Source organism: Choristoneura fumiferana, chromosome 19 (assembly GCF_025370935.1).
Source record: "Choristoneura fumiferana chromosome 19, NRCan_CFum_1, whole genome shotgun sequence".
Classification (NCBI taxonomy): Eukaryota; Metazoa; Arthropoda; class Insecta; order Lepidoptera; family Tortricidae; genus Choristoneura; species Choristoneura fumiferana.
In genome coordinates this window covers 30,468-57,104 of record NC_133490.1, presented here as the reverse complement: position 1 = coordinate 57,104, position 26,637 = coordinate 30,468, and the positions used below count along the sequence as shown (strand labels likewise).

At 45.7% G+C, this 26,637-nt stretch overlaps 2 protein-coding genes across 2 annotated transcripts; one reads left to right on the top strand and one right to left on the bottom strand.

The window, feature by feature from the left end:
- Positions 1–2,175: 2,175 nt before the first annotated feature.
- On the top strand, positions 2,176–7,060 carry LOC141438586 (hexokinase-3-like). The gene is made up of 5 exons (XM_074102452.1): positions 2,176–2,360; positions 2,917–2,929; positions 3,615–3,771; positions 4,633–4,763; positions 5,792–7,060. Exons 1-5 carry the CDS (start codon positions 2,176–2,178, stop codon positions 5,879–5,881), a joined length of 576 nt encoding a protein of 191 aa, XP_073958553.1. The 3' UTR covers positions 5,882–7,060.
- A 1,159-nt stretch (positions 7,061–8,219) lies between these two features.
- Positions 8,220–26,115, bottom strand: LOC141438585 (epidermal growth factor receptor kinase substrate 8-like; the record flags this gene model as incomplete). Its single annotated transcript, XM_074102451.1, has 16 exons — positions 8,220–8,414; positions 9,611–9,799; positions 10,431–10,549; positions 10,633–10,722; positions 11,996–12,044; positions 13,008–13,139; positions 14,148–14,272; positions 14,838–14,932; positions 15,389–15,495; positions 15,538–15,577; positions 16,151–16,243; positions 20,643–21,250; positions 22,034–22,136; positions 23,229–23,461; positions 25,420–25,490; positions 25,932–26,115. Coding segments are annotated over 16 exons (2,310 nt in total), but the record flags the coding sequence as incomplete, so codon positions are not given.
- Between the last annotated feature and the right edge of the window lie 522 nt (positions 26,116–26,637).

Genomic DNA, 26,637 nt, shown 5'->3' with positions numbered 1-26,637 from the left:
TACTTTAAAAAATAAATAAATGTAAGTACCGATTTTCACTGTAGTCTGTCTTGTCCAAAAGGGACATGCTCCGGTTTTAGGCCTGTGAATTATTTGTGTACTATTTCACAAATTATATTTTATAATATATTGCAAAAACAATAATACGATATTCATTTAATAATAATACGGTCCTAAATAAATCATTTTTATACATCAATATTCCAACTCAAAGTTGTCCAGCGATTTTTCACTGTAGTCTGTGTGTTCGCATTGTTGGGTCTCACTCACAACACGGAGAATGATAGACACACCTTAATCATCGGTAAACATTCGGCCAATATCTGGCTCGCCGCCGTACGGAATGGTTCGAGACATCTGTCATAGTTTTGTGGCGATTAGTGATCGAAGGCGGCAAACTGGAGTTTGTAACGGGTATGTTAACTTTACATTGTCTCGTTTATTTTATGTTATTTATATGGACGTTATTAGATAATCATTTTAATGTGATATTATGACGTATTTACTTACGTTATTAAGAGTGGCACATTCATATTTTTTGACGGTTTTAGAGTAAATGTCTTTTGAATCCACTTTTCACTTTAATCTGTGTCACTTTAATCTGTAACTGAAGCACAGACTAAAGTGACTCATGGCAGAAAAAAGTGAACTATAAATTATTTTATTTAAAAATTGCATATAATTTCTAAGAATAACTTTATGGACTTTTTTTTAAGTAGTACTAACAGTGTTCTACCAAGTAAATGTAGAGAATTGCTTTTTATTAAACTAAACACTTATAATTTCACTTTGTGTGTCTGTTTATCTATCCGCACTAGATCCATTAGTACTATATCTGTAATTTTGCGTAAATATAGCTTTTGCAATTTTTTTTGGAGTGTGACCCCTTCCCCTCTAAAAGTGAAACTATTGGCTTGAAAATTAAAAAAAAAACAATCATGGTGATCCTGTTTATAACTAAAATTTTACAGTTTGTAAAAATCATTCGTATAAAATAGTGGTGTCGTTTACTTGTTTAAAACGATTTTTTTCGTGTTATTTTGCCTAGGTACGTTCTTATTTGGCCAGTTTTTACTATCTGATGTCATTCATTTCATCGGAGGGACTGATTTGATTGCATTGTATTGTAATTAAATCGTAATATTTTAGGGCCGACATGTAATGGGGAAACCAAAACTAAACAAAAGACAGAGAAGAGAGGTTAGCACGAAAAAGGGAGAACGAAAAGAAAAGACACGAAAAAATAAAAATAAATCCAGAAGTCTATGCTGAGTTCCAAAGGAAACATAAATAACAATATCAGCGAAGAAAACAGAAGGAAAAAAAAAAATACATGATTTAGCAAATGTTTTTGTTTTACGGCTCCATTTTAAAAAGTCGTAAAACAAAAAACATTTGTTTAAGTGGTAGGAGTTTAGGGTAAAGGATGCTAGTAAATTACAAATAACCCTGTAAAAAATGAATAATTTTGAAATAATTTATTTTCTTATATATGCCTCAAAGAGACTCATATTTTTTAAGAAATTACATTTAGGGGCTGTTTCACCATCCATTGATTAGCGTTAACCAACGGTTAAATGTGATGCTGTCTCCGTCTATTCGAACAAAACAAATAGAGACGGCATCACACCTAACCGCCAGTTCACACTAATCAATGATGGTGAAACAGCCCTTAAACTTATGATACATTTCTTTTGATTTTTGGTATAATTCTCTTTAACCTGGTAACTTTTCACTACTAGCCTGTCTAATTTAACTTTAGCCTGCTTCATCAATATTTCAAGAACCCATAACTCTTAAGTTTTTAGGAATACTTTGTTCCCTTTAACATATTTGTAACAAATGAAATACCAAGAAGCTGTTTTTATGCAAAAAAAGTAAAAAAAACATATATATATTTTTTGAAAAAGCCTGCCATGCCACTTTATTAGAATCAGCCTACTGACTACGTATATTTCCAGTAGTTTGAAACTGCGACAGTAAGCACGAATTACGGGAAAAGAGGGGTGCGAGCAAAGCAACTGAGAATAGAAATAGACATAGACATAACTTTATTTCGACATCAAACTTAAAGTAATACACAATTTACAGAAAAGAAAAACATTTGATGATGTCGAAAAGGAACTTGACTCAGACTTGACTTCAGAGTAGCCGATTTATTATGAGAAGGTAGCGATGCAGGTCGAAACTAGGATGGTTGATGAGGTGTTGTGTTGTTGCAGGTTCGAGAAGTACATCGGCGGCAAGTACCTGGGCGACCTGCTGCGCGCGGCGCTGGCGCGGCTGGCGGGGGCGGGGCTGCTGCCGCGGGCGCCGCCGCCCGGCTCACTCACCTCCGCGCATCTCAGCCTCTTCGAAGAGTAAGCGTTGCTCTACACAATGCCAGTCAAATCTTGCCACTAGTATTACATGTGATTGATCGAACGCCGCAATGACTTGCTATTATGGCTCAATTGGACTGGCATCGTGTATCTAAACCAACACTTCGAGGTCTTTATATTGTTTTTGGTTTACCTGTATACTCATTAATATACGACTGTATGTGTTCTTAAAATAATAAAATAAAATAAATAAACACTAATTAGCACTGCTCGACCGCTCGGTTCTTGCCGACCACTTGAAAGTAAAAGATGGAGTGATCGTAACGAATAGCGCCGGATCGACGGCTTTTGGAACCGAGGCAAGACTACTTATACTTGATGCGACGCCCTTCTCGGAGCTTTGTCATCACAGTCCGATCCGATCGGAAGGTCCGGCCTGATCTACCATGTCCTTACCCGTTTGGCGAACCGCTTCCGATTCGCCGTTATTTAGTTCCCAAAATCCAGATACTGATTATTAAATCCATGATTTGATTTTGTTACACGGTATCTTTAATTTACCGTGCTATTGGGGTCAAGATTTGTAATTTTGCAGGTGGCAGGACCTTGTACAAGGTCGGCCCGGATTGTTACCACCATCTTGCTCGTTAATCCTGCCGTGAAGCAGCAGTGCTTGCACTGTTGTGTTTTGGCGTGGAGAGTAAGACAGCCGGTGAAATTACTGGCACTTGAGGTATCCCATCTTAGGCCTGTAGGTTGGCAACGCATCTGCAATACCCCTGGTATATGCAGATGTTTTATTTGGCAGTGGTGGTCTCTTACCATCAGGAGACCCACTTGCTCGTTTGCCATCCAGTCGATTAAAAAAATAACACACGTCAATAGTATTGTATGCAACTGTATCGTAATAGGGGTCCTTAAAACACGATAATAGGGTCAACATGAGTGTTTTAAGGCCTAATTACGTACAGTTGCCTACGATATTTTATCTATATCCATATATTAAATCCTCTATCATGCGTTCAAGAACCATTGAGAATGACCTGCATTAACTCTAACTAGGTAGGTATGTCTGCCCCACGAGCTGCGCCCGCGACGACCTGCTGCTGCACGTGGTCGCGGCGCCAATCGTAATGACCATTACGATACAGCCGTGTTCATAATAGAATCCAATGTCGTAATGCTGGTCATTACCTATGGTTTTTGAACGTATAATTGAGGATTTACTATATGGGTGTAGATAGAAAAATGTTAAGCTCAGTAATACCGTACCGGTACCGGTTTGTATTCCAGGGAGAACGAGAATGGCGAAACGACGCGCACGCTGGACGCGCTGCGGGCGGCGTGCGGGGTGGGGTGGGGTGGGGGCGGTGGGGGGAGCAGGACGCGCTCGTGGCGCAGCACGCGGCGCGCCTCGCCTCCAACCGCGCCGCGCAGCTCGTCTCCGTCTGTGAGTAGCTCCAGCCCGACACAATACCTGCGCTGCGCGGAACGAGTACACCTGATACTCGCGTGTGATGGCCGCTATATTTGGTTCACTAATGTCTAACCAAAACATTTTTTTTTACGAATGATAGGTTTCACTAAGTAATGTTTCATTTGGCAAAATCCAGGCCAAATGCATTTTATTATTTTGAAACAATCCATTTCAGGATAATTTAAAAACTAATCTATCCTAAATAGCCTAACTATAGTGTTCTACACAATGGTCTTAAAATAATCCTAAATAGTCCATATTTTCTGAATAAAAAATGTTTGCCAAAATCAGGCATTTGTGGAATTTTCACTTATTATTCGTAGTAAGGACAAACATCGAGGCTGTCGGGTGTAGGCAGAGGTCCTGGCGTCACAATACCCTACTCTGTGATGGCGCCAGCGCTTCGTAACAGTAGACGCAGATATTGTAGCACGGTGCTTTCGTTTACCTTTACTTGCCCGAATTTCACTTGCCATACCAACGTTTGCCATAAAATATATAGAACCGTGCTGCTTTTCGGATTTTTTAAAATGTCATCATATAGAATGCAGTAGGTTAGGTTAGGTTAGTTTAATATCAACTATCAAGAAATAACTATTTCAGAAATAAATTGCTTTACGGCAAATGAAAATTCTAGAAAACGATACATTCGGGAATATGAAATTCGGGCAAACGATAGAGAACCCGGTGCTTTATCTCGTGCTAGTGCTGTTGTCATCATCATCGCTGTATCTGCGGACGAGTTCATAATAGGAATATTTCGGAGGGAGGCGTTTTCTACTCGTAAGTATGTAGAGGCAGTCGGTAAACCGTGTCGTGTGTGTTTGGTCGCAGGCGTGTCGGTGCTGATCGAGCGCATGGCGCGGCCGCACGTGGCGGTGGCCGTGGACGGGTCCGTGTTCAAGCGGCACCCGCGCATCGGCCGCCTCATGGACACCTACATCGCGCTGCTGCAGCCGCTGCCGGTAACTATACCACTACCAATGACGATATACTTAGTAGTTTTCGCAACTGTTACGTAATAAGAGTCCTTAAAACACTAGTGTGGTTTTATGAAACGAGGCGTAGTTTTTCATAAAAGGATCACACGAGTGTTTTAAGGCCTATAATTACGTACAGTTGCATACATTACTTTATCTACATTTACATATTAAATTACTTAATCCTCTATCATGCATTCAAAAACCATTGATTGAGAATGACCTGAATTGCAACCAGAACTATGTCTACCCCGCGAGCTTTTGCGCCTGGTGAAGCAGAAACCCCGCCACCGCTCCGGTGCGGTAATGTTCATTAGGATATCGATTTCGGTATCGTAATGACTATTACGTTCCTGCCGTGTTCATAATAGAATCCAATGTCGTAATGTTGGTCATTATCATTATCCATGGTTTTTGAACGCATAATTGAGGATTTTCTGTATGCGTATAGATAAAACTGTTTACTTAAACCCAATTTAGACCTGAAAGTAAAATCGTGTAAATTGAATTACATTGCGCGCTTGCAAAGCAAATGAATTTGAAGTGGTAAATCAAACGCCGCAGTGTAAAATACAACTTGCATGATTTTCCTGTAAATCTTAACTGAGCTTTACATTGCGAGCCCGTAAAGTGAACGACTTTAAAGCGATGGTTTTTCACTATAATCTAACTTGAGATTTAGAGTTAGAAAGAACTATAAAGATATTTTCAGAATCTTCATTTTTCCTTATTGGTTTTGATCATAGATTCCCTAACCCGTACCTAAATATTTAACAACGCAAACAGTTTTTATTGATTTACAATTGTTGTTGGCTACGGAAAGTAGACCGTGATTACCTTTAATGAGTTTTCGATAATTTGTTTATTTAATTGAAGGTATTCAATGTCAATAATACGTCAAATACAATACAACGCCTCAGTTACACTGGCGCCCAACATGGGGCCCTTGTTATTGGCTAGATCCTTAATGTATTATGTAGTGCACAGAGTGACAGTGTCGGTATGTCTTGCAGTTCTCCCTGATGGGCGCCGAGGACGGCAGCGGCAAGGGCTCCGCGCTCACGGCCGCTATCGCCGCGCGCATCGCCGCGCAGGACAACTAGGCTGACGATCTGCAGCGCATTGGGGAAGGCTGAGCTGTTGGTGCACAAATACTCCTAAGGAATAGCCTAAGCCAACCGAGTGCTTGTTCTATTGTCTGGCTGATACACGGCTCATGTGGGAGTACTGCCATACGAGTATAACGTCTGGGAAACGTTTAGCAATTTCAAAAATAAAATAAAATAATTATCGATAATTTTTGGTTGCTAATGCATAACTACATATATTTGATATAACGTAATTACAGGAAATGACTCCTGTGGGTCGCTGAAATTTTGTAGTCTGTGTACTTTATGAAGTACCTACAGTACAATAAGTCTTTACAATAAAATTTCGACGTTTGTTAAGCAGGTACGGATAAACTCTATAAATATTGATAAATGTTGTGTAGTCCCGTTTGTGAGACAGGGTCGAAGCATTTCTTATTATTTTATTGTGAATTACGAACCAACAGATGACAAGAATAAAGTACTCCAGTTCCGATTAGATGTTTTAAGTTAGGTGATGATTGTGATATAGCGTGTATCTATGTGTGAGGACGCTCGCGGGTCGAGTGAGGGTGTGTGCGTGAGGTAGACGAATTGTGACATTTTATTACTAGAATATATATATATTGAAGAGTGTGTGCGGGTGTGAAAGAGAGATCGCGTCTTTTACATTTTGTACAATTATTATAGCTACGCGATGCGTTGTGCCATACTCATTAGGATTATAGTTCGGACATTCGAGACGCCGCGGTGATGGGGCGCAGGCGCAGCCTACTCGCTGGTTCATTCAGGATTTTCAGGGATAGGGTTACTGCGACTGTTGTTATATAAGTAATTTATACCTATACCTTTGAAATACGCGCGAGAGCTAAGAGCCCATTCAAACGGACTGCATTTCTAACTAAATATAACTGCCGACTGCATGGGCAGTCGCAGTTGGCAGGTAGGTTGCAGTTGAAGTGCAGTCTGTAACGGACCTGAAGCCCTCCTTGAATATAAAACGTTGTTGTATTTAGTTCGTAACTAGCCACGTAAGCCTCAGTTAAGTAGCAAGTTATAAAATATAGGTAAATAATATATTTTCTATTTCAATTATATCTTCTAACATTGTTTTTCAAATCAAATTGGTGCAGCTTTATTTTAGCGCGTTGCGCTGTTGTTCTTTTTTAAACAAAAATATACAAATTTATTTTTCGTTGTCATTTTATTTCGTGCGCTGTAGGACTTGGTCAATACGAGGTGTGCAGCGGCAGTAGCGGCAGTAGCGGCTGCAGGGGCGAAGGGCAGGAGATTACAAATGCCCCTCCCTCCTTTTGATAAAAAAGCGCTTATGCGTGAGAAAATTTGTTCGGAGCAAGCGATGACCAAAGGAGTTTGCAGAGTTTGAGGTACTTCCGCGACCCCTGATGTGCAGTGCAGTATTGCATAAGTCTGACTCCTATAGTACCTTGTGCTTGGCTCAGAACCTGGCGATAACACTATCGGCTCCCTATTACTCCAAACTCCCCAACCCAAGCAACTAGAACCGATTTGTTGATAAATAAGTTAACCAATTGTTTATATACTGCTCAAGGCTGCGTCCACCACAGCTGTTCGAGGCTGGACGGCTAAGCGATGCGCGTGGAAAAATATCTTTATAATATAACACACAACACACACAAAAATCACGCCTGTATTCCCAAAGAAGAGCACACAAAACATTACCGCTTCGGAGCCACTTTTAGCAATTTTAGTTTTTAAGTTTGACAAAAGTCGCCTAGGGTATACCTTAACCTATATCCTCATTCACCTCTTACGACATCCACGGAAGAAAGGGAGAGGTGTAAGTAATTCTAACCCGACACCACACGGGTACACGGTGGTGCTTTATAATATAACTTCATTTTTTAAGCCTAGCTTAGCGTAGATTGTTTTTGGTACGTCTCTTCCGTGAATGTTCTGGTAGGCACGTATAGCATTATTGCAGACATAGGTACTTAATACTGTAGTACCTGGGCGACCGAACTTTGCTCGGACTGAATCTCAGTAATCAGCGTTTTCCCAGAGATAAGACCAATGGATTTTTCATCCCCGAAAACCCCTACATACCAAATTTCATCAACATCGTTGGAGCCGTTTCCGAGATTACCGAAATATATACGAGTATAGATAGATTGTAAGCAAAACACATCGCCTCAACACAGGTAGTTTATTTACTATCAATTGTCTGTAATATTTATGTTTCTCTTATTAGAGTTTCATATTTCAAAATCATACAGAAACCAAAACACAGGAAAGTAGGTACAAGGATAGGGAGAAACTTGTAATCGTAAACAGAGCGCAATGTCCATATTTCATAAATAAAAAACGGTAATAATTATAAAATAACATAATGTATTGCCTTAGATATCACAAAATATTTACTAAATAAAAAATAGGTAAAACTTCATAAATAATCGGCTGCCTCCGGCCCTTCCAGCCCCCTCCAGACCCCTCCTCAGGAGACCTCCACTTTCTCGCGCACCTTCCGCAGGATACTCTGCAGCTCCGACGCCGACGTGGTCTTGTACTGCGCACACAAGCTCACGTTAACACACACAGAATGACAGGGACAAACTACTTTGCCGTAGGTTGCTACGAGGTGCTACCTTACCCACATGGTGGTATTTGGCGTGTGAGTAAGGTAAGGCGGCGAGGGGGGAGAAAGAGAGAGCGAGAGAGAAATTATGAGCTGGATTATTCGCCGTAGTTCCTTTGGCTGTTCCTTCGAAGGAACTATTGCGGTTTTTTTCGCACTAGTTCCTTCACAACTTTCACAAGAGATGAAGGAAGAAATGCGTTTATTTTTTCGCCTTTGTTCCTTTCGCAGTAGCACTTTGGATTATTCGCAGTAGTTCCTTTGGCAATACAGAAAAGTAGAATTATTAGTATGAACAGAAAGGAACTTAAGGAACTACTGCGAGTAATCCAGCACTTTCAGTTCTTGCAAAGGAACAAGGGCGAAAAACGAAACGCAGTTCTTCTTTCATCTCTGGTGAAGGAACTAGTGCGAAAAAAAACGCAATAGTTCCTTCGAAGGAACAGCCCAAGTTACCGCGAATAATCCGATGTGCTTACAAACTGAGGAGGACTGTTGACTGTATAAGAAAAACCGTAGGAAACTATGGTCAATTTTTTTTGCCACAACCTAATTTAAAACATAGTGTAATCGATTCTACTCTCGATTCTGAGTAAACTACTTCCTGGTCTTCAGTTATTTAATAAATACCTTGTACTTATACATCATCATCATCATCCCAGCCTATATACGTCCCACTGCTGGGCACAGGCCTCCTCTCAGAACAAGAGGGCTTGGGCTATAGTTCCCACGCGGGCCCAGTGCGGATTGGGAACTTCACACACACCATTGAATTGCTTCGCAGATTTGTGCAGGTTTCCTCACGATGTTTTCCTTCACCGCAAAGCTCGTGGTAAATTTCAAATGTAATACCGCACATGAATTTCGAAAAACTCAGAGGTGCGAGCCGGGGTTTGAACCCACGACCTTCTGCTTGAGAGGCGATAGGTCAAACCACTAGGCCACCACGGCTTCCCTGTACTTATACAAGAATATTATATTTCTAAAATAATCTATGGTGGGGTTTATCTGAATCGATCGCGCGTGAGGTCGATATCGCAGCATTCCAAATCAATCAGATACTCGTAGAGCATGAGCCACGTCCCGGCATCCTGGATAGCGGACGGCGTGTCCTCTCAGGCTCTCACCCCGGACACGTTCCGCTGCACGAGCAGCTGGCTGTAGAGCCGCTTGCCCTCGTCGGGCCCGAGCAGCGCGTCCAGGTCGGCGCGCGCGCACGCGAACAGCTGGTGGCCCGGCAGCGCCAGCCGCTGCTGCGCCAGCGCGCTGAAGCCCTTCGCCTCCAACCACTCCGCCACTTCGTCAGGGCTCGACTTCTGCAATGCCCACGAACAGAAACCTTACTAAAGGTCCAAAAAGACCACGAAATTGTGCATGGAGCGTCTGCGTATAACCGTGGGTATTTTTAGTGGAACCTTTTAATAATCCATTTCATTATGATTTCCTCGACAAAAGTATGAGATGTCAACATGATATTAGCACAAAGGTTCCACCCTGGATCATGCATGATTCTATTTGTTCGACTGCATGCACTTAGTATTTCATTTATGGCTACAGTGTTGTTAAAGCGCCATCTAGCTGACGTTTCAAACATTATATCGATCTATGCCTTACCCAACTATAAGATAATAGAATTTAGTTCTAAACAACGACTTATAGATGGCGTTGTAATAAATAATTTTAGTACCAAGAAGAATAGAGGGCGCTGCTTGTTCTTATATAAGTGAATGCGCGCAGCAGTTCGTCCTTCTTCTTCTTATTTGCATTCCGCGACATCGCGCGCGGTACACGTAAATTTTGTGTCAGGCGACAAGTTCGCGGAACAAGTGTCCCGTCGTGAAAACGCGGCTTGAGTATATTCTCAAAAAAAGACTATAACAATACCACTTCTTGCAGTCGGGTAAAAAGGAAGCACGTTACCCGGGTGGTCGTGGTGGAGGGGGGTACCTGGTGAATGAAGCAGTCGGGCGTCTTCTTGAACTCCAGCAGCTTGCGGCGCTGCGTCAGCTGCGGCAGCACCACGCGCAGCTCGTCCACCAGGCTGGCCTCGCCCGCCGACGCGCGCGCTGCACGCACACACACACACACAGGTTAGCTCCTGACACGAGAGGACGCACACAGTCAACGTACTGCGTCGGGGACCACTCACACTTCATGGTGTCCGTCTTGGCGGGCGCGACCGGCGGAGGCGCGGGCGGCGGCGGCGGCGGCGGCGGGGGGGCGGCGGCGGCGGCGGCTTCTCTGCAACCACAACTCGCCTGTACTCGACCCGCTGGCGACCAACGTACACCGCAACCCGCGTAGCGATACACCACACCGAGCGAAGCCACCGATTCACTTATGGAACACTCACACTGTTTTGGCCGCTCCTTGCGCCAGGAACTCGACTCGACAAGAAGAGAGACAGATAGTACAACGACACGCGCCCGCCCGCCCGAGTGCCGAGATCTCTCGGCGCGCGGGCGGCGGCGGCGCGCGCCCGGGGACCACAGGGACGGGAGCGAAGCACAGATAGACACACACACACAGGTTTCGATAAAAAATTTAATGTATAAAAATGTAAATACAAACAAGGGATACACTAGCCGGACCGACCTCCGGACAATATATTAGTTAACATTTATAGCCGCACTATTTGTATAAATTTCTTCATTTTCTCTCGTTTATAATAAATATAATATCAGCTTATAGAATCTGACTCGATTTACAAAGAAAAAAAACGATAAACTTTAAATATACGTACGCACTAATTTGTAGAATATCTAACCGCTACACTCACAGTGCACGCGCCATCGTGAGGGCTGCATGACGAACGCAAACACCGCGCCCCGCGGCGGGCGAGGCTCTCGCCGAGTTTGTTTCGTTCTACAATCCTCACGATTACAAAACATGTTATTGCAAATGTTTAAGACATACATCAATTAGCACACAACGCACACACCGACGGACAGAAGCGAACGCACACACGCGCGGGCGCGCACGACGCGCTCCGATACTCGCTACTGGGACGGTAGAGTACAGTATTGTGAGTTATGATATGACTAAGGCGTGCCCGAGCGAGCACCCGTGCGGACGGCACTTTGGTTCAGGAGTGAGGCTGGCGCGGAAACTCGCGGCCAGCGGCACGGCGGCGTCCGGCCGGCGCCGGCACTCGCGCGGCGTGCCGGGATGCGGCGCCGGCCGGCCGCGGACGTGCCCAGCGATCACTTAAACATGTTCGCGATTGGATATTGAATATATTTTTCCAACCATAATCTCAGCCAGCCAGAGAACTGGCACATTCTAGGGACGATCTAATTGAGCAGGAGAAATTCTTTAATTAACGTGAAGGGGGGAGACGGCGGGAGCCGAGTCCGCTGTGGCGGGTCTCGAGCTCGAGCGTCGCGTGTCGCGCTAGAAGTATCGGAACTCGCCCTTCTTGCCGAGGCGCTCCCGGCGCACCCAGTCGGCGGCGCCCGCGGCCCCCTCGCGGCCCTCGCGCGCCCCCTCCCTCGGCCCCTCCCGCGCCCTACCCGCCGGGCTCGTGGGGCTGCTGCCGCCCGACCCGCGCCCGCCGCCCTCCTGCAACATGACAAATGACACACACTCGGAATAACATAATATATTCGCCTACTAACAGGGATTCGCAATTTATAATGATGTGCGAGTCAAATGATAAGCCGTAGTAGCCATTGACATGGCCTCTCGAGCAGAGGGTCGTGCGTTCCAACTCAGGCTCGCACCTACAAGTTTTTCAAATTTATATGCCACATTCACATTACATTAAATTAATACCACTTGCTTTACTGAGAAGGAAATTAAAGTGGAGGGCACTGTATGCAGTTGCTGAGAATTTCGATGGTAAAGATATTATGTGTAAAGTTGGTTTCCAATAAGCAATGGGACCTTTAGGAACACCAAGATAAACTCTCTCATCGTAAGAAACCGCCTGTGCTCGGTGAAGGAAATAATCAATAGTGTGTCTCAAAATAATCCAATATATTTTAGCAGTGTGCGGTATCAAAAGCATGATCAAATTTCCAATCAAAAATTCCGATAACAACCCTATCAGTACAATTATAAGGTAAGACGCTTTGTAAAGGCCAGAGATGACCAGTTACCAGTTACCAGTTAGTTTTGCAGGTGGTAGGATCTTGTGCAAGGTCCGCCCGGATTGCTACCACCATCTTGCTCGCTAATCCTGCCGTGAAGCAGCAGTGCTTGCATTGTTGTGTTTCGGCGTGGAGAGTAAGACAGCCGGTGAAATTACTGGCACGTGAGGTATCCCATCTTAGGCCTCTAGGTTGGCAACGCGTCTGCAATACCCCTGGTGTTGCAGATGTTTATGGGCGGTGGTGATCTCTTACCATCAGGAGACCCACTTGCTTGTTTGCCATTCAGTCGAATAAAAAAAAAAAGTTACCAAGGCTGCGGGAGCAGTGTAATGAGATGGTCTGGTGCACGCAGCGCAAGACTTGGATCTGTGGTTTGTGACAGCGTCAAACAGTTCGTATATACGAGCATGGCGGGTGGCGTGTGGCGTACCTGGTAGTGCGTGTAGATAGGGTTGGGGTAGAGCGTCGGGTCGGGCGTGGCGGCCACGATGGTGTGCGGCACGTGCGCCGTCACTCCGCGCCGGTTGCGCGCGCGCCACCACTTGCGCGAGTCGTCCAGCACCTGCAACAGCCGTCGTGCCTATACTATGCATCCCTCGTATGTACATCGCGGGGCCTCCGCACGCTGTACAACAATCGGAGACGAACCGTCGTCGACTACACGACTGTAAACGAATAGATCGACTGGTCTATGAATGTGAACGTCAATTTTGTATTGAAACTGCGTCGCCAGAAAGCGACCACTTGAAGCGATCGGTTTCTGGGCCAATCAACTATTTTACCGACACTTTGGGCGTCTCCTGCGTTACCAAAATTGTCTCTGGCGTTACCAAAAAATCGTACTTCCAACAAGATATTTCACGGTTTCATAGGTTGAACTTACGTAGGATGGTATGTATTCATGTACACTATCTATTAAATTACAGATTATTAACATGTTTAGTTACAAAAATCTGCAATTGTTTGAAAAATTTCGCGGTCAGATTAGTGTCGGTAAAAAAGTTGATTAGCCCTTCTACTAATCCAAGTAGGGATCGAGAAATCTAAGACGGCGAGGTAGGTCCAAATTTGTTTCATTACGGTTTCTTTTAATTTTTTTTTACACACAAGTGTTTTTCCTTAGCAACGGAAGGTGGAAAACTTGGCCACAGCCAGAGTGGAAGCAAAAGTAATAGGCTCAGATCAGAACGACAACGTATATGCGATAAAAAAAAATGGCGAAGTAGGACTGCATTCCTACGTTTGATTTTGGAGGATGCAGTTGGCTTCCTGCGTCTGGTTCTGAGTGGGTCCAGGGTGCAGGAGGCAGGAGGCAGGAGGCAGGAGGCAGGAGGCAGGAGGCAGGAGACAGGAGGCAGGAGGCAGGAGGCAGGAGGCAGGAGGCAGGAGGCAGGAGGCAGGAGACAGGAGGCAGGAGGCATGAGGCAGGAGGCAGGAGGCAGGAGGCAGGAGGCAGGAGGCAGGAGGCAGGAGGCAGGAGGCAGGAGGCAGGAGGCAGGAGGCAGGAGGCAGGAGGCAGGAGGCAGGAGGCAGGAGGCAGGAGGCAGGAGGCAGGAGGCAGGGGTCTCACCTCGAGGTACTCTCCGCGCACGACGCTGAGCTCCTTGTCGTTGTTGGCGGTGCGCGGGTAAGTGACGCGCACGACGCGGCCGCCGCGCGCCGCCACGCCGCGCGCCCACGCCTCGCCCAGGTCGTCTGACAACATCACCAGTTACAGCTTAAGGAATAAGGACCCAAGGGAGGCAGTCGGTCTACCGATCACCGATTCTGAAGGGTGTATCGGCTTTGTTCCTTAGGAGCCATGAAAGACGCACCACTTCTAACTGCAAAGTAATTGCGACTGCCGACTCGACTACCCATACATTTTGCAGCTAGTGTGCAGACGGAAAATGTATAAGCAATCGACGTTTGGCAGTGCGACAAAGAACCGCTAAGTTTGACCGCTATGTGTGTCTGTCATGGCACCGTAGCTCTTAAACGGAAGGACTGCGAATGCGGTTTTTTTTATTTTAAAGCAGGGTTTTTAACAAAGGTTCGTAAACAGCTTTCATCAAAATCTGTTGAGCCGTTTTTGAGATATTGAACTTTGAAGTGACAATTTACTTTTTATCCCGGAAAAATGCACAGTTCCCAAGGGAACAGCGCGCGATAACCGAATTCCACGCGGACGAAGCCGCGGGCAAAAACTAGTAATGGAATATTGAGAAGAGTCTTTGACAATCTGTGTTCAGGACAGGATAGGGAGTGTCTTGGCGCTCACCGTCGTCGTCGGGGCGGGGGCGGTAGGGCTCGCGCTCGCGCTCGCGCTCGGGCGACGACGCGGCCGAAGAGTCGTCGCGCGCGCCTCGCTCGCTCCTGCGACCACACACACACACACACGGTACAACGAATAAATAAATAAATTACTGCAACTGCCACTGAGCGGCTGTGGAGCTCAAGAGGAACTACACTCGGCTCTGTGTTAAGGTAGGTATTAAGTAAAGACCATTTTGAGCATCACAACCGCTTATCCGTTTCTGCAGCTGGCAGTACATTTTCAAAGTGCAGCGCTACAAAAATCATGACGCCATTATACTATTAAATACTTATTCTGTGGTCATATCCAGTGAAAATTTTTTGCTGAAGTATTCAATATCACTCGTTCAACCATGAAACATTCCGAATTTAATTTATGAGGACTACCTACCTGGTGAAATGAAGTCTGTTGACAGAATTTTAATAGCGACAATAATAATTTATGGCAAGGCTAATGGAATGGTAATGGAGAACAGTAGCTAGGGACCAGTACCTAGACGAGGACAGAAGCGGTACCTGGAGTAGGTGAAGGGCGGGTCGCCGTAGAGGTCGGTGTCTTCGCGCTCGTAGTCAAAGGGCTCCCCCCGCGCGTGGCCGGGCGCCGCCGCCCCGCCGCCGCCCCCGCCCCGCCGCCGCCCCGCCGTCGCCCCCGCCCCCGCCCCCGCCCCGCTGCCGCCCGCCGCAGACGTGCGCCGCGGCGACGACCTGCCAGCCGCACCCCCACGTCAACACCACACGCACACACTCACACAAGCGACAAACATGTACACTGCGCGCCACGACACTTGAGCGTCAATGGTAATCGTAGTGGTAGCATGGCTCGCACCAAAGAAACCATTCACCATTCATTGCGCAGCACGCGCTCAAGGTTAACGCTCGAGAATCGTATCAGGTAATGAGCATAGGTACACTACGCACAAATTAATGATAATGCAAATGATAAACATAAAGCAAAAGCAGAAATGAATAACTCTAAATCCGTCCGAGGATAGGTATCAGTATCAGACACTAGAACTTCTTGAAAACCACAAGTTTTAAAACGAAGAAATCATTTTGGCAAACCGAAAGACCATACATTCTTAGAGTAAATTCACGGACATGGCTTTTACCATTACTAAATTACATTCTTGTTGACAACTCCAGATAAGTGCATAGGCGTGCATTAGGTCAACTCCAGGGTAAGCAGCGCCTTGAGCTGCCTACCGTGCTGAATACTGAATACTGAATGGACGCTCTGCTCAAAATGAGTGTGTGTAACTATTGAGCTAGTCAGCTCACCTCCTCAGCGGCTGGTCATCGACCTGGTAGTCGGGCGACCAGCCGTCCATGAACACGGGCTGGTACGGCGGGATGTTGGCCTTCCACTGCTCCCTGCAACATAGAATGGCCTATGAAACCTCGCTACACGACGCAATGTTCACTACACGCGATGCCCGGGAGGCAACAGCAGATGCTGGCGACAGTTGCCAGTGACCAGTAGATACAAGTAGATGGCCAATTGTGTTTGAGGGTCTTAACTTCATTGTTTTTTAACCAACACATAGGAAAGAATACGGCAAACAGGAATGACAAAGTGATTTACAATCAGGTAAGTAATTGTGCCTCATGGGTACTGACCCGCACTAGGGATGCCTGGACACCAGATTCCAGTAACTAGACCTGATGGAGTTGTTATTTTGATGGATTATACGAGGTTTATGCCATTATTGATTCTTCCCATTCGCGATTCTGCACAAAATAAATTCCACACAGCTGAATATATGATCATATTATGATCACATGCGTAATGCTTCACAGTCATTATTTCTACGCAATCTTGTTTCTTCCTATTCGCGATTCTGCACAATATGAATTCCACACAACTGAATTTAATCACATGCGTTATACTTCACGATTCTGTATTTTTTTTTAAATCTCATACATAACCGGGAATTGAACCCGATCGAAATTGGGGCGGAAAAAAAAATTAAATTTCAATCGACCCTATTCTTTATTATTATTATTATTTTTAGGCTGCTGCTGCCTTCGGGAAGCTTCGTCTCAAGGTGTTCCGTTCACATAACTTAAAGCTCGCGACCATGATCATTTTTACCGCGGGAAAAGCGACTCACGCACTGTTTTTTTTTTAATATTTCTAAACGCGACTAGGAAGAAACGAAATAGTATAGAAGATAGATAGAATAAAAGATAAAGATAGAGATTAAGATAGTATCGTCAAGTATAACGCATGTGATTAAATTCAGTTGTGTGGAATTCATATGTATGTATGTATGTAAACTCTTTATTACAAGGTGCTTTGGGGTAATTCTGTAAACGGGTTTTTCCATTTATTTAAAATTTCTCCTAAACGTGTCGATGTTTAACCACTGGCAGCACTTAAATGGACGCCCCATTTACCGCTCCTCGCGTCTCTCCAGATGATGCGAGGCGCTGACATCGGTTGGACGTGCAATATATATTTTTTTGGGTCGAGTGCATTTTCGTGCCAAAAAAATAAATACGAAATAACCCCAACACCGCTATCTCTAAAACCTGATAAGTTACAAGATTGAACTATTAATGTTATGACAAATAATCGTTTTTTGCGAATGACTGTGTCAGTCTAAAAGGCCTAGATATAGTTTTAAAAAAAATCCCGAATTACCCCTTTAGGGGTTATTCCAGTAAAGTGATTCCCAAAATAACCCCAGCTTACTTTAGTATGGTAATTGTCTGAGGTATTCAAACTTTAAACTTTTCAAGATTTAGATTTTTTTATTTGTGGTGTAAGGGGGCCAACCTCCATCTATGGACCCCAAGCCAACCTTACCTGCCCGTGGTGCACCCTGCCGTCTAACAGACTGGGCTCTGGCAGCTGGCTGATTGCGGCATAGCGCAGCCAAAATCGGCACAGTTAAGTCCCCGGGCCTCGGATGGGCTGCAGCATCGGCGGTGCAATAAACTGTGCCCTACGATCGCCAACTCGCATGCCCAGTGTGGGGATTATGGGCAAACTCCTACCAGAATGAAGCGCACGGCAAAGAGATGGCCCCCAGTTCCCGGTCGCCCCGCTATTCCTTGCCATAGTAGCGTTCATAGTAACGGCGGGGGCAGAGGATGCTAAGAATCCCGGGCGATCCAAGGCTACCTAAATAAACTGACCCTGGCTACGTAGAACGAACGGACTTTTAGGACTCTTCTAGCGCAGTTGGAAGTGGAGCTGGAGAACATAAGGTGGCATATTCAGGAGTTAAGTGAAGTACATAGAGAGATAGAGGGCACCATCATCTTAGACTCGGGCCACCTTCTGTACTTCCGCGAGGATGATCAAACATCACAGGGTGGCGTAGGGTTCCTTGTTAATAGGTCCCTCTCTAACAACATTAAAGAGATCTCCAGTGTGTCGAACAGGGTAGCGTACCTGATACTTCGGCTATCAAAACGATTTAAACGATGTAGCATGAAGTTTATTTAGTTGCTTGCATACTTGCTTCTTTGAAATGATTATGGTTCACGCGAGCGAAGCATGCTCACTTGCAAGCTTGCTTAAATGTTTGCTTGCATACTTGCTTGCAAGCTAGCTTAAATGATTGCATAAATGCTTGCTAGCATGCTTGCTTGATTGCTTGCTTCATTGAAATGTTTATGGTTCACGCGAGCGTAGCCGCGGGTAAAAGCTAGTTCAAAATATAAAAGTGACATGGCATTTCTAATTGTTTTATATACTTACTAGTATATTCCCGCGGCTTCGCTCCTCTCCCCCTATTCTGCTTTTTGGGGCGGAGACAAACTCTACAATCCACACATCAAAGATCATAATAATCTGTCCAGCTGTTCTCGAGTTATAAATGGTGTAACTAATCCAGCTTTGTTCTATAATGTATGTAGATTTAATATTCCTTTGCGGCAAATTTTGAGAACCACATTGCGTTTGTGGGGTTATTTCGGAATACAGAGATTGAAAAAATCTGTAACTATGGATATTACTAACGAAATAAAAAATAAAAAAGAAAGGGGTAATTTCAGCCTAAAAAGAAATATGAACCTTGAGCCAAATTATAATAAAGTCCACCTTTCAATAACACGCAGAATAACCCCGCTATATTCCGAAATAGCCCCTGTGCAAAAAAAATAAGTAACTAGTTTTTGAATACCAATATTTCCATAAATCGATCATATTTTAAAAACTTTTTTATATAGTATATAAGATCGATTAGTGGAAACGACAGAAATATCCTAAGACTTGAAATATAATGTACCAACTCGGAGTAATTAACGAAATTACAAACGTCATGTCAACTCATCAAAAATCCACGTGGAATTACCCTAAAGCACCTCACATAAAAATAAAAATAAAAATACAAATACACAGAGAGGAGAACAAAGGCGAGCTTATCCCTAAAAAGGGATCTCTTCCAGCTAACCTAGTTAGGAAAAAACATTTGGTTATATAGAGGATAAGCGGAAAATTACGTGCGGTAAAGAGACAAAACAGAAGTACTCAAAAGAGATATAATAAATACAACATTATTTACATTAAAACTAACATAAAACAAAAGAAATATAACAAACAATTACAAAAGCGAAACAGTCTCATCTCAGGTGTCAGTGTCCAGCCATAATTTCTTTAAACTCTCCCTGAACGAGGCCACAGACGGAGATTCCCTTAGAGACAAGGGTAAATCGTTCCACAGCTTGACTGAATGGAAAGTGAAAGATTTAGCATAAGAGCGCGCGTTGTTAGGCGGGAAGGCAAGTGTAAGTTTGGAACTCGACCGCAAACGGTGTCCACTTCCAGTGGCCAAGTAGCTAAATCTTTCAGACAGGTAAGAAGGAGAAGCAGGGTTAAACAGGACATCATATTGTGCAGAATCGCGAATAGGAAGAAACAATAATGGCATAAACCTCGTATAATCAATGCATTTTGATGGTATTTTTAAATGGTTTCAGTGCAACTTCGTAAGTAGTGCATTTGTGTAAAATAAGGTGACAAAGCTAATTTAAGTACCTAACCTAATAGTGGCTTAGTTAGTTGTAACCAATTACTGACCAATTACTTCAAATATCTTTGTCAGTGCTGGATTAACAGTACCTTGCCCTCAGCAATCCTGTCTACCCCTCTCCCCTTTCGAGTAGTAAACTATGTAGTATCAGTCTTTTAAAAAAAACTTTACCGTAATCGGTAATCTGAAATTGATCCTCGTTCAACAAGGGACTAAATTTTCAATTAAATTTATCAAATGCCGTTGTTAATTCGTTAAATTTTTGGGCGTGGATCAGTCCACGCGTGTATATTCAGAGTGTACTGGAACAAAAACTGTTGTTCTGGCGGAGTCGCGTGAGTCAGGTGCCAGGTGCGAAGGGCCGATGCAGCGCGGCCTCGGTTAATACGCGCTCATACCGCTAATTCCGTCCACTATCGCACCCTAATGGATTTAGTATCACCGCGGCTTCCACATTTATCACGTTATGCTAATGGATCGAGCCTAATCTGCTGATTACAACCATAAATAACACGCTAGCAGTGTCAATAAGGATGCTCTCGCTATGAATTCATAGAAAAAATGTTACGTAAAAATATTATGTTCTGTAGCTGATAAATGCGACGGTCAAACCACGAAGTTAGAGAACCGAAAGAGAACTAAATGAACATATTAACTATTGGAAAATAAAGCACCGTCACACAAGGACGTCGAGGTCGGCATGTTGGAAAAATTATCGCCCTTAGACAACGTTTTTAAGATCTGAGGCTGGTGGAATCCGGAGGTATCAAAGAGATCAGGGAACCGACCTGGGTATGAGCCAAGCGTCGCCGAGCGAGTGCCAGAGCTCGGTCTCCTTGCTGGTGACGCAGTTGGCGAGCAGATTGAGCGCGTCGCGCGTCAGCAGCGGCTGCACCACCCGCGCCGGCAGCGGACCCGCGCCCGCGCCCGCGCCCGCGCCCGCGCCCGCGCCCGCCGCCGCGCCCGCTCCCGCCTCCGCGTCCTGCGCCGCGTCCACGATCAGCGCCAGCGGCGTGAACAGGAAGTGCACCAGCTCGGGCGCGTTGGGGTCGTGGATGTGCGCGCGCAGGCGCGCCAGCAGGTTGAAGGACAGCTTGAACTTCTGCAGCACGTCGACGAAGTCGCGCTCGGGCGGCGGCCGCGTGCGCAGCGCCAGCATGCCGTCGCCGGCGCCGCGCTTGCCGCCGCCGCCACCGCCGCCGCCGCCGCCGCCGCGCGAGCGCCGCCGCCGCTCCAGCTCGCGCCCCGCCGCCGCCGCGTGCTGCAGCCGCGCGATGAACTTCTCGATGTCGTCGAAGCAGCGGTTCAGGATGGCGATGTCCTGCTCGTACAGCCGCTCGGAGCCCGTCGACGACGCGTCGTCCCGCTCGCCGCGCCCCAGCTGCGCCGACATTTGCTGCAACAAGCGAGGAGGTCAGGGCGGGGGGGGGGGGGGGGGGGCGGACGCGGGACGCGCGGGAGAACACTCACGGTGAGCACGGCCTCCCACTGCTGCCGCGTGAGCGTGTGGTACATGCGCGCCATGGCGCCGCGCACCGCGAGGGACGAGTGCAGGTGCTGGCCGCGCGGAGGATCCACTCTGGAGCGCGCCGTGCCCGCGACCGCGACCGACTGCCGCCGCGACCACTTATCGCGCGCTCGCCGATTACCGCCGCGATAACGCCCCTATCGCCGATCGCCCCGATAGTATCGATTGTTTCGAGAACGACTTCTGAATACCAGCGTGACGAACATAATAAAACAGTAAATCGCGAAGCGCATCGAAAACAAATATGCTAATTGCAATTTAATCACTTGTTATCGATCGATGTACCTGATAGCACAATTTTTGAGACCAGTAGCTGAAATGCCATTGATTAGGCATCTAAAATCTAGCTGTTGTCTCGAAATGTATACTTTCCGAACAAAAATGTAACTGGTACGCACACCAAAGCTATAGAGTTTCTCTATGATTCGACTTCCTATAGGCCAAAATACATGATTGATTGACAAGAGGCAGTTGGACTTCAACTTTTAACTTACGAGGTGTGAGGTGCAAATGCGAAGAACTAGTAACGAAAGAAATTTTACGCACACAAAATTAAAGTGTGCGAAAATTACAAGACAGCCATTTGCAGGCAGCCTTGCAGCCCGCTGCCCAGCACGCCAAGCGGCGCCCCGCAGCCGCGTCTCCACTGACCTGTCTGCGCGGGCGATCCACCTCGTCCCGCTCGCGCTCGCGCTCGATCACGAAGTCGCGGCCCGCGTCCCCCGCGCCCCCGCCGCCGCCCCCGCCGCCGCCCCTGCAACCACAACACATTACACTCACACACTTTAACTCTACGGCCTCTACCCTGAGATCGGACTTCTAGCCTAGCTCTGAACCAAGGAAATTACCGAAGATGTTCGTAGCACGGCTGTCGCCGCCGGCGCCGCGCGTACTGCATGGCTCGCTGCGGGCGACTGCCGCTCATCTCGCCACGATGATAAGATACCAAATCTTAGAGTTATCCGCTTGAGAGTAAAACGAGTGTTCGATGGTGAGATAGCGGGAGGGGTTTACCTACTCGTAGATACGGGTGCTGTCGAAACGTGTCAAGGGACTTCGACCGGCACACGCGGGCTGCATCTTTGGAGGGAATGTACCTCTATTGCAGTAGTCGGGTCAGCTTACTCTGTATCATTGATATTATGATGAGATTTATATATTTTTTAGGGTTCCGGAGCCAAAATGGCAAAAACGGAGCCCTTATAGTTTCGCCATGTCTGTCCGCGGCGTTGCTCAGAGACTATCACAATGCTAGAAAGCTGTAATTTTGCACGGATATATATGAAAACTATGCCGACAAAATAGTAAAAAAAAAAAAAAAAAAATACGGTACCTCCCATAGACTTAAAGTGGGGGTGATTTTTTTTCCTTCCTATAGTGTGGGTTATCGTTGGATAGGTCTTTTAAAACCATTAGGGGGTTGCTAAGACAATTTGTTTGCGAAATATTCAACTTTAAAAAGATGATAATCGTTTGCATGTCATAATACAATAATGCCAATAGACGTGTTTGTTAACATGAAAGTTCGACTTTAGCGACATATTCATTTGATAGGAACTGGTTTAAAAATTGGTAGACCACTTATTTGGCTGATGGTACACAAAACAGTAAGCTGCCGATACGACATGAACGGCGTCATAAAATATTACCCCGACCCGGACCCAGACCAGATTGAAATTGTGGCTGAACGTCTTACGTCAAACGTTAAACGTTCGTTATATACACAAGAAGTTTATCGCGTCGCCCCACATTATGCTCATATTATTATGTATCCAAAACCAGGTCTTCCCGGTAAACTTGTCGGTCCATCCTACTGTGATCCAGCGCGCTGGGCTCGTGTACTAACTTGAGGGCGTTGAGTTCCTCGACGAGCGTTTGCGCGCCCACGTCGTGGCACTGGAAGATATGCAGCTCGCGGCGCGGCGCGTCGGGCGCGGCGGGCGCGGGGGCGGCGGCGGGCGCGGGCGCGGGGGGGCCCACCACGAAGGCCAGCACGTTGTTGTACAGCTCGGCCGGCTCCGGCGACGTGAAGGCCGTCGGCGAGTGCACCCACGACGCCGGGAACCGCTCCATCACCGACTGCAGAGGGGCACCACACAGCACCACCATCAATTACTAACATTACATGTATAATTCCTGTGTCCCCTGAGGAGTTCGGAGTCGGTCCAGCGACTTGACGGCAAGTTTTTCCACTAAAGCCCTTGGGAAGACCCCTTTCATCGGTGGTGTGGTTTTGCTTTTGAAGGTCTATTGGTTTTTGTTAGTGGTTTCGCTTTAAACTGTATGTGGTAAGCAAGACGTCAGCGTTGACATATACCGAAAAGACCCTGCGAAGACCACGGGTCAGGGGAAACAGTTGATAACACTCTACCGAAAAACACGATTGCATTAAACACGTACAGTCGAACAAATTGAATCATGACCCAGGGCGGAACCTTTTTAACCGACTTCAAAAAAGAGGAGGTTATCAATTCGGTTGTTTTTTTTTTTTTTTAATGTTTGTTACCTCAGAACTCCGTCATTTATGAACCGTTTGAAAAATTTTTTTTGGTTTCGTCTAGGAATGCTTTCAATTAGGTCCCATAAGCAGCAAATTAAGATCTGATGATCTGATCTTAAGGAAATCGAGGGAACTCTTCAAATATTGTAGGGACACCTATGGTAATTTGGATATATTTAGCAGTAACTCGTGCATTTGCTCTTGCAAATCATAATTTGGTGAAGTGGAACTGATGATGAAGACCAGATTTGACCAACGGAACTACTACTATCAATAACAAGTATTGCACGGGTTAAATTTAAATTATCATGATTAATATACTTACCTAGATAAGCAACTAAGAAGAAGCTTTAAGTTAATGATTCTTTCGAACTGATCTGATGCTGAAGCCAGAAGGTAGGCAACGAAACTCTGTTATAAAACAACGTAACTAAGTCGTGTTTGAGCTTAATGGAATCGTTGTGAGATGTTCTTTGGCTACAAATCACTAAAAAGTGATAAATAATAAATAAATTTTAACAAAAAAGTAAACCGACTCCAAAAAATAAAAAAATAACAAAAAATGGAACCGACTACAAAACCCTTGAAAATATTTTTCTAGGTAAGTTGGTACGTACTAGCTCGAAGTCGGTGACTCAGCACGACCCAGCAGGAGGGATTGAAACCCATAGTCTGTAGGTGAGGTAGACGACTATTGTGAATTGTCCCACTCCTGCTGGCTCGTGCTGAGGACCGACTTCGAGCTAGTACGTACAACTTACCTAGAAAAATATTTTCAAGGGTTTTGTAGTCGGTTCCATTGTTATTTTTTTTTTTTTTGGAGTCGGTTTACTTTTTTGTTAAAAATTTTTAATAATCCATTTCATTATGATTTCCTTGACAAAAGTATGAGATGTCAACATGACATTAGAGCACAAAGGTTCCACCCTGGATCATGATTCAATTTGTTCGACGTACCTAAGTGCATGGCTCGATCTGACTCGACGGCAAGCTGTTAGACCGTTTTCAAACTCGTAAATATACCCAAATAGATTGATATTTAAACTACTAAATGAATTTTGTGGATTGAACCCATGACCAGTAGCTTAATCATCAAATTGAATCCGTACCATTTATTTTAATGTCACTAATATTGTACAGTGTGTGTTCCCACTAGTTACATTGATAGTCATCATCATCATCATCTCAGCCACAGGACGTCCACTGTTGGACATGGGCCTCCCCCATAGACCTTCAGTTGCCTCGGTTGGAAGCGGCTGGCATCCACCGTGAACCCGCGACTTTAACCAGGTCATCCGTCCTTCTCGTTGGTCTCCACTCGAGAACCTTTCGGCCCCAACGGCCATCTGTTCTCCGCGCTACATGGCCTGCCCATTGCCACTTCAACGAGCTAATTCGCTTGGCTGTCGGTGACCCTTGTTCTTCTACGTCCATCGATAGTACTATTATAGAACTCCATTATAGTACTGTCAATGGAACAAGTGGGAACACACCATATTATCTAGACAACGCTTGTTTAGTGTTGCGGAACACTCACCCCGGTCTCATAATCCATGACGAGCACCCACTGCCCGTCCAAACACAATTGCATCTTCTGACTCCATATTCCTAGAGTAAAAGTAAGCAAATATTAACAGATGCGTCGTGGCGTGACTGTGCGGAATAAAGTAAATAATGATTTGACATTTACCAGCCTGACAGCCGCTGTACTAGGCTGGAGCTTGGAATACAAAGCTGCCGCGAATGGCATTAAGTACGTCTATTCTCTACTGCCGGGTGGACTCTTATGTATGTATAGCCCACGAGTTAGAGGGCTTGAGCCAAAAATACTAAACCACAATGATTCAGTATGATCAAGTTGAACTGCAAGTTTAGATTCTTTTCAGTCAGAATCGATACTGATCGACCTGGTCGACTGGTAGATCAGATACCTGGATGACCGACCTCCATTACCTTATTTTTTTAGTAGGGGCTTTGTTTTCCGAGTATGTTAATATTAGTGGCAGTAGGTACGCCGGGTTGTAATCGGTGTCGGGTCGGGGGGCTCACCGTTGGTCTTCTCGAGCTGCAGCAGGCGGCGCATGCCGTCGGCGGGGTAGACGATGCCGGTCTCGCGCGTGACCGTGAAGGTGGCCAGGTGCTCCAGCGTGTAGGCGCCCGCGCCGGCGCGCAGCCCCGCCAGCTCCTCGAACTCGTCCAGCGCGCGCTGGGTGTCCCCCCCGCGCGACGCGCGCCCCCCGCGACCCCATCGCGCTACCACCACCAGCACCAGCCCATCACGCCCCCGGTGCCCGGGGACCACGTTGACACGCTCACGATATCGCGATATGATCTGGAAATATTTAATTGCTCTTTAGTACTCGTATTACCCATTATTACCCTAAAGAGATATAACTATTTACAAAAGATGGACTTCAGGAAGCACAAATCGACTGAACCGTGATGACCACCTTCCGCTGCGTACTCACTACTCCGCACGGGCTCTGTTTAATTTGCAACGATCTACTACATGGAAGTTCGACGGAAGTACTTCCTTGCAGCCGGTTGATGTAAACTGGGTCCGCTCCGCTCGCTGTGGAAGGCTTATAGGTGGCCATGAGAATCAATATATAAAAAATTGAATAAGTATTGAAATACAACGGCTTATCCAATTTTTCATCTTGAAAAATTGCGTCAGAGTCGGTCTGTGAGCTGGCAACCTAGAGACTACTCGATAGGGATGGACCTGCATTTTGACTGCTTCTATTATTTTATC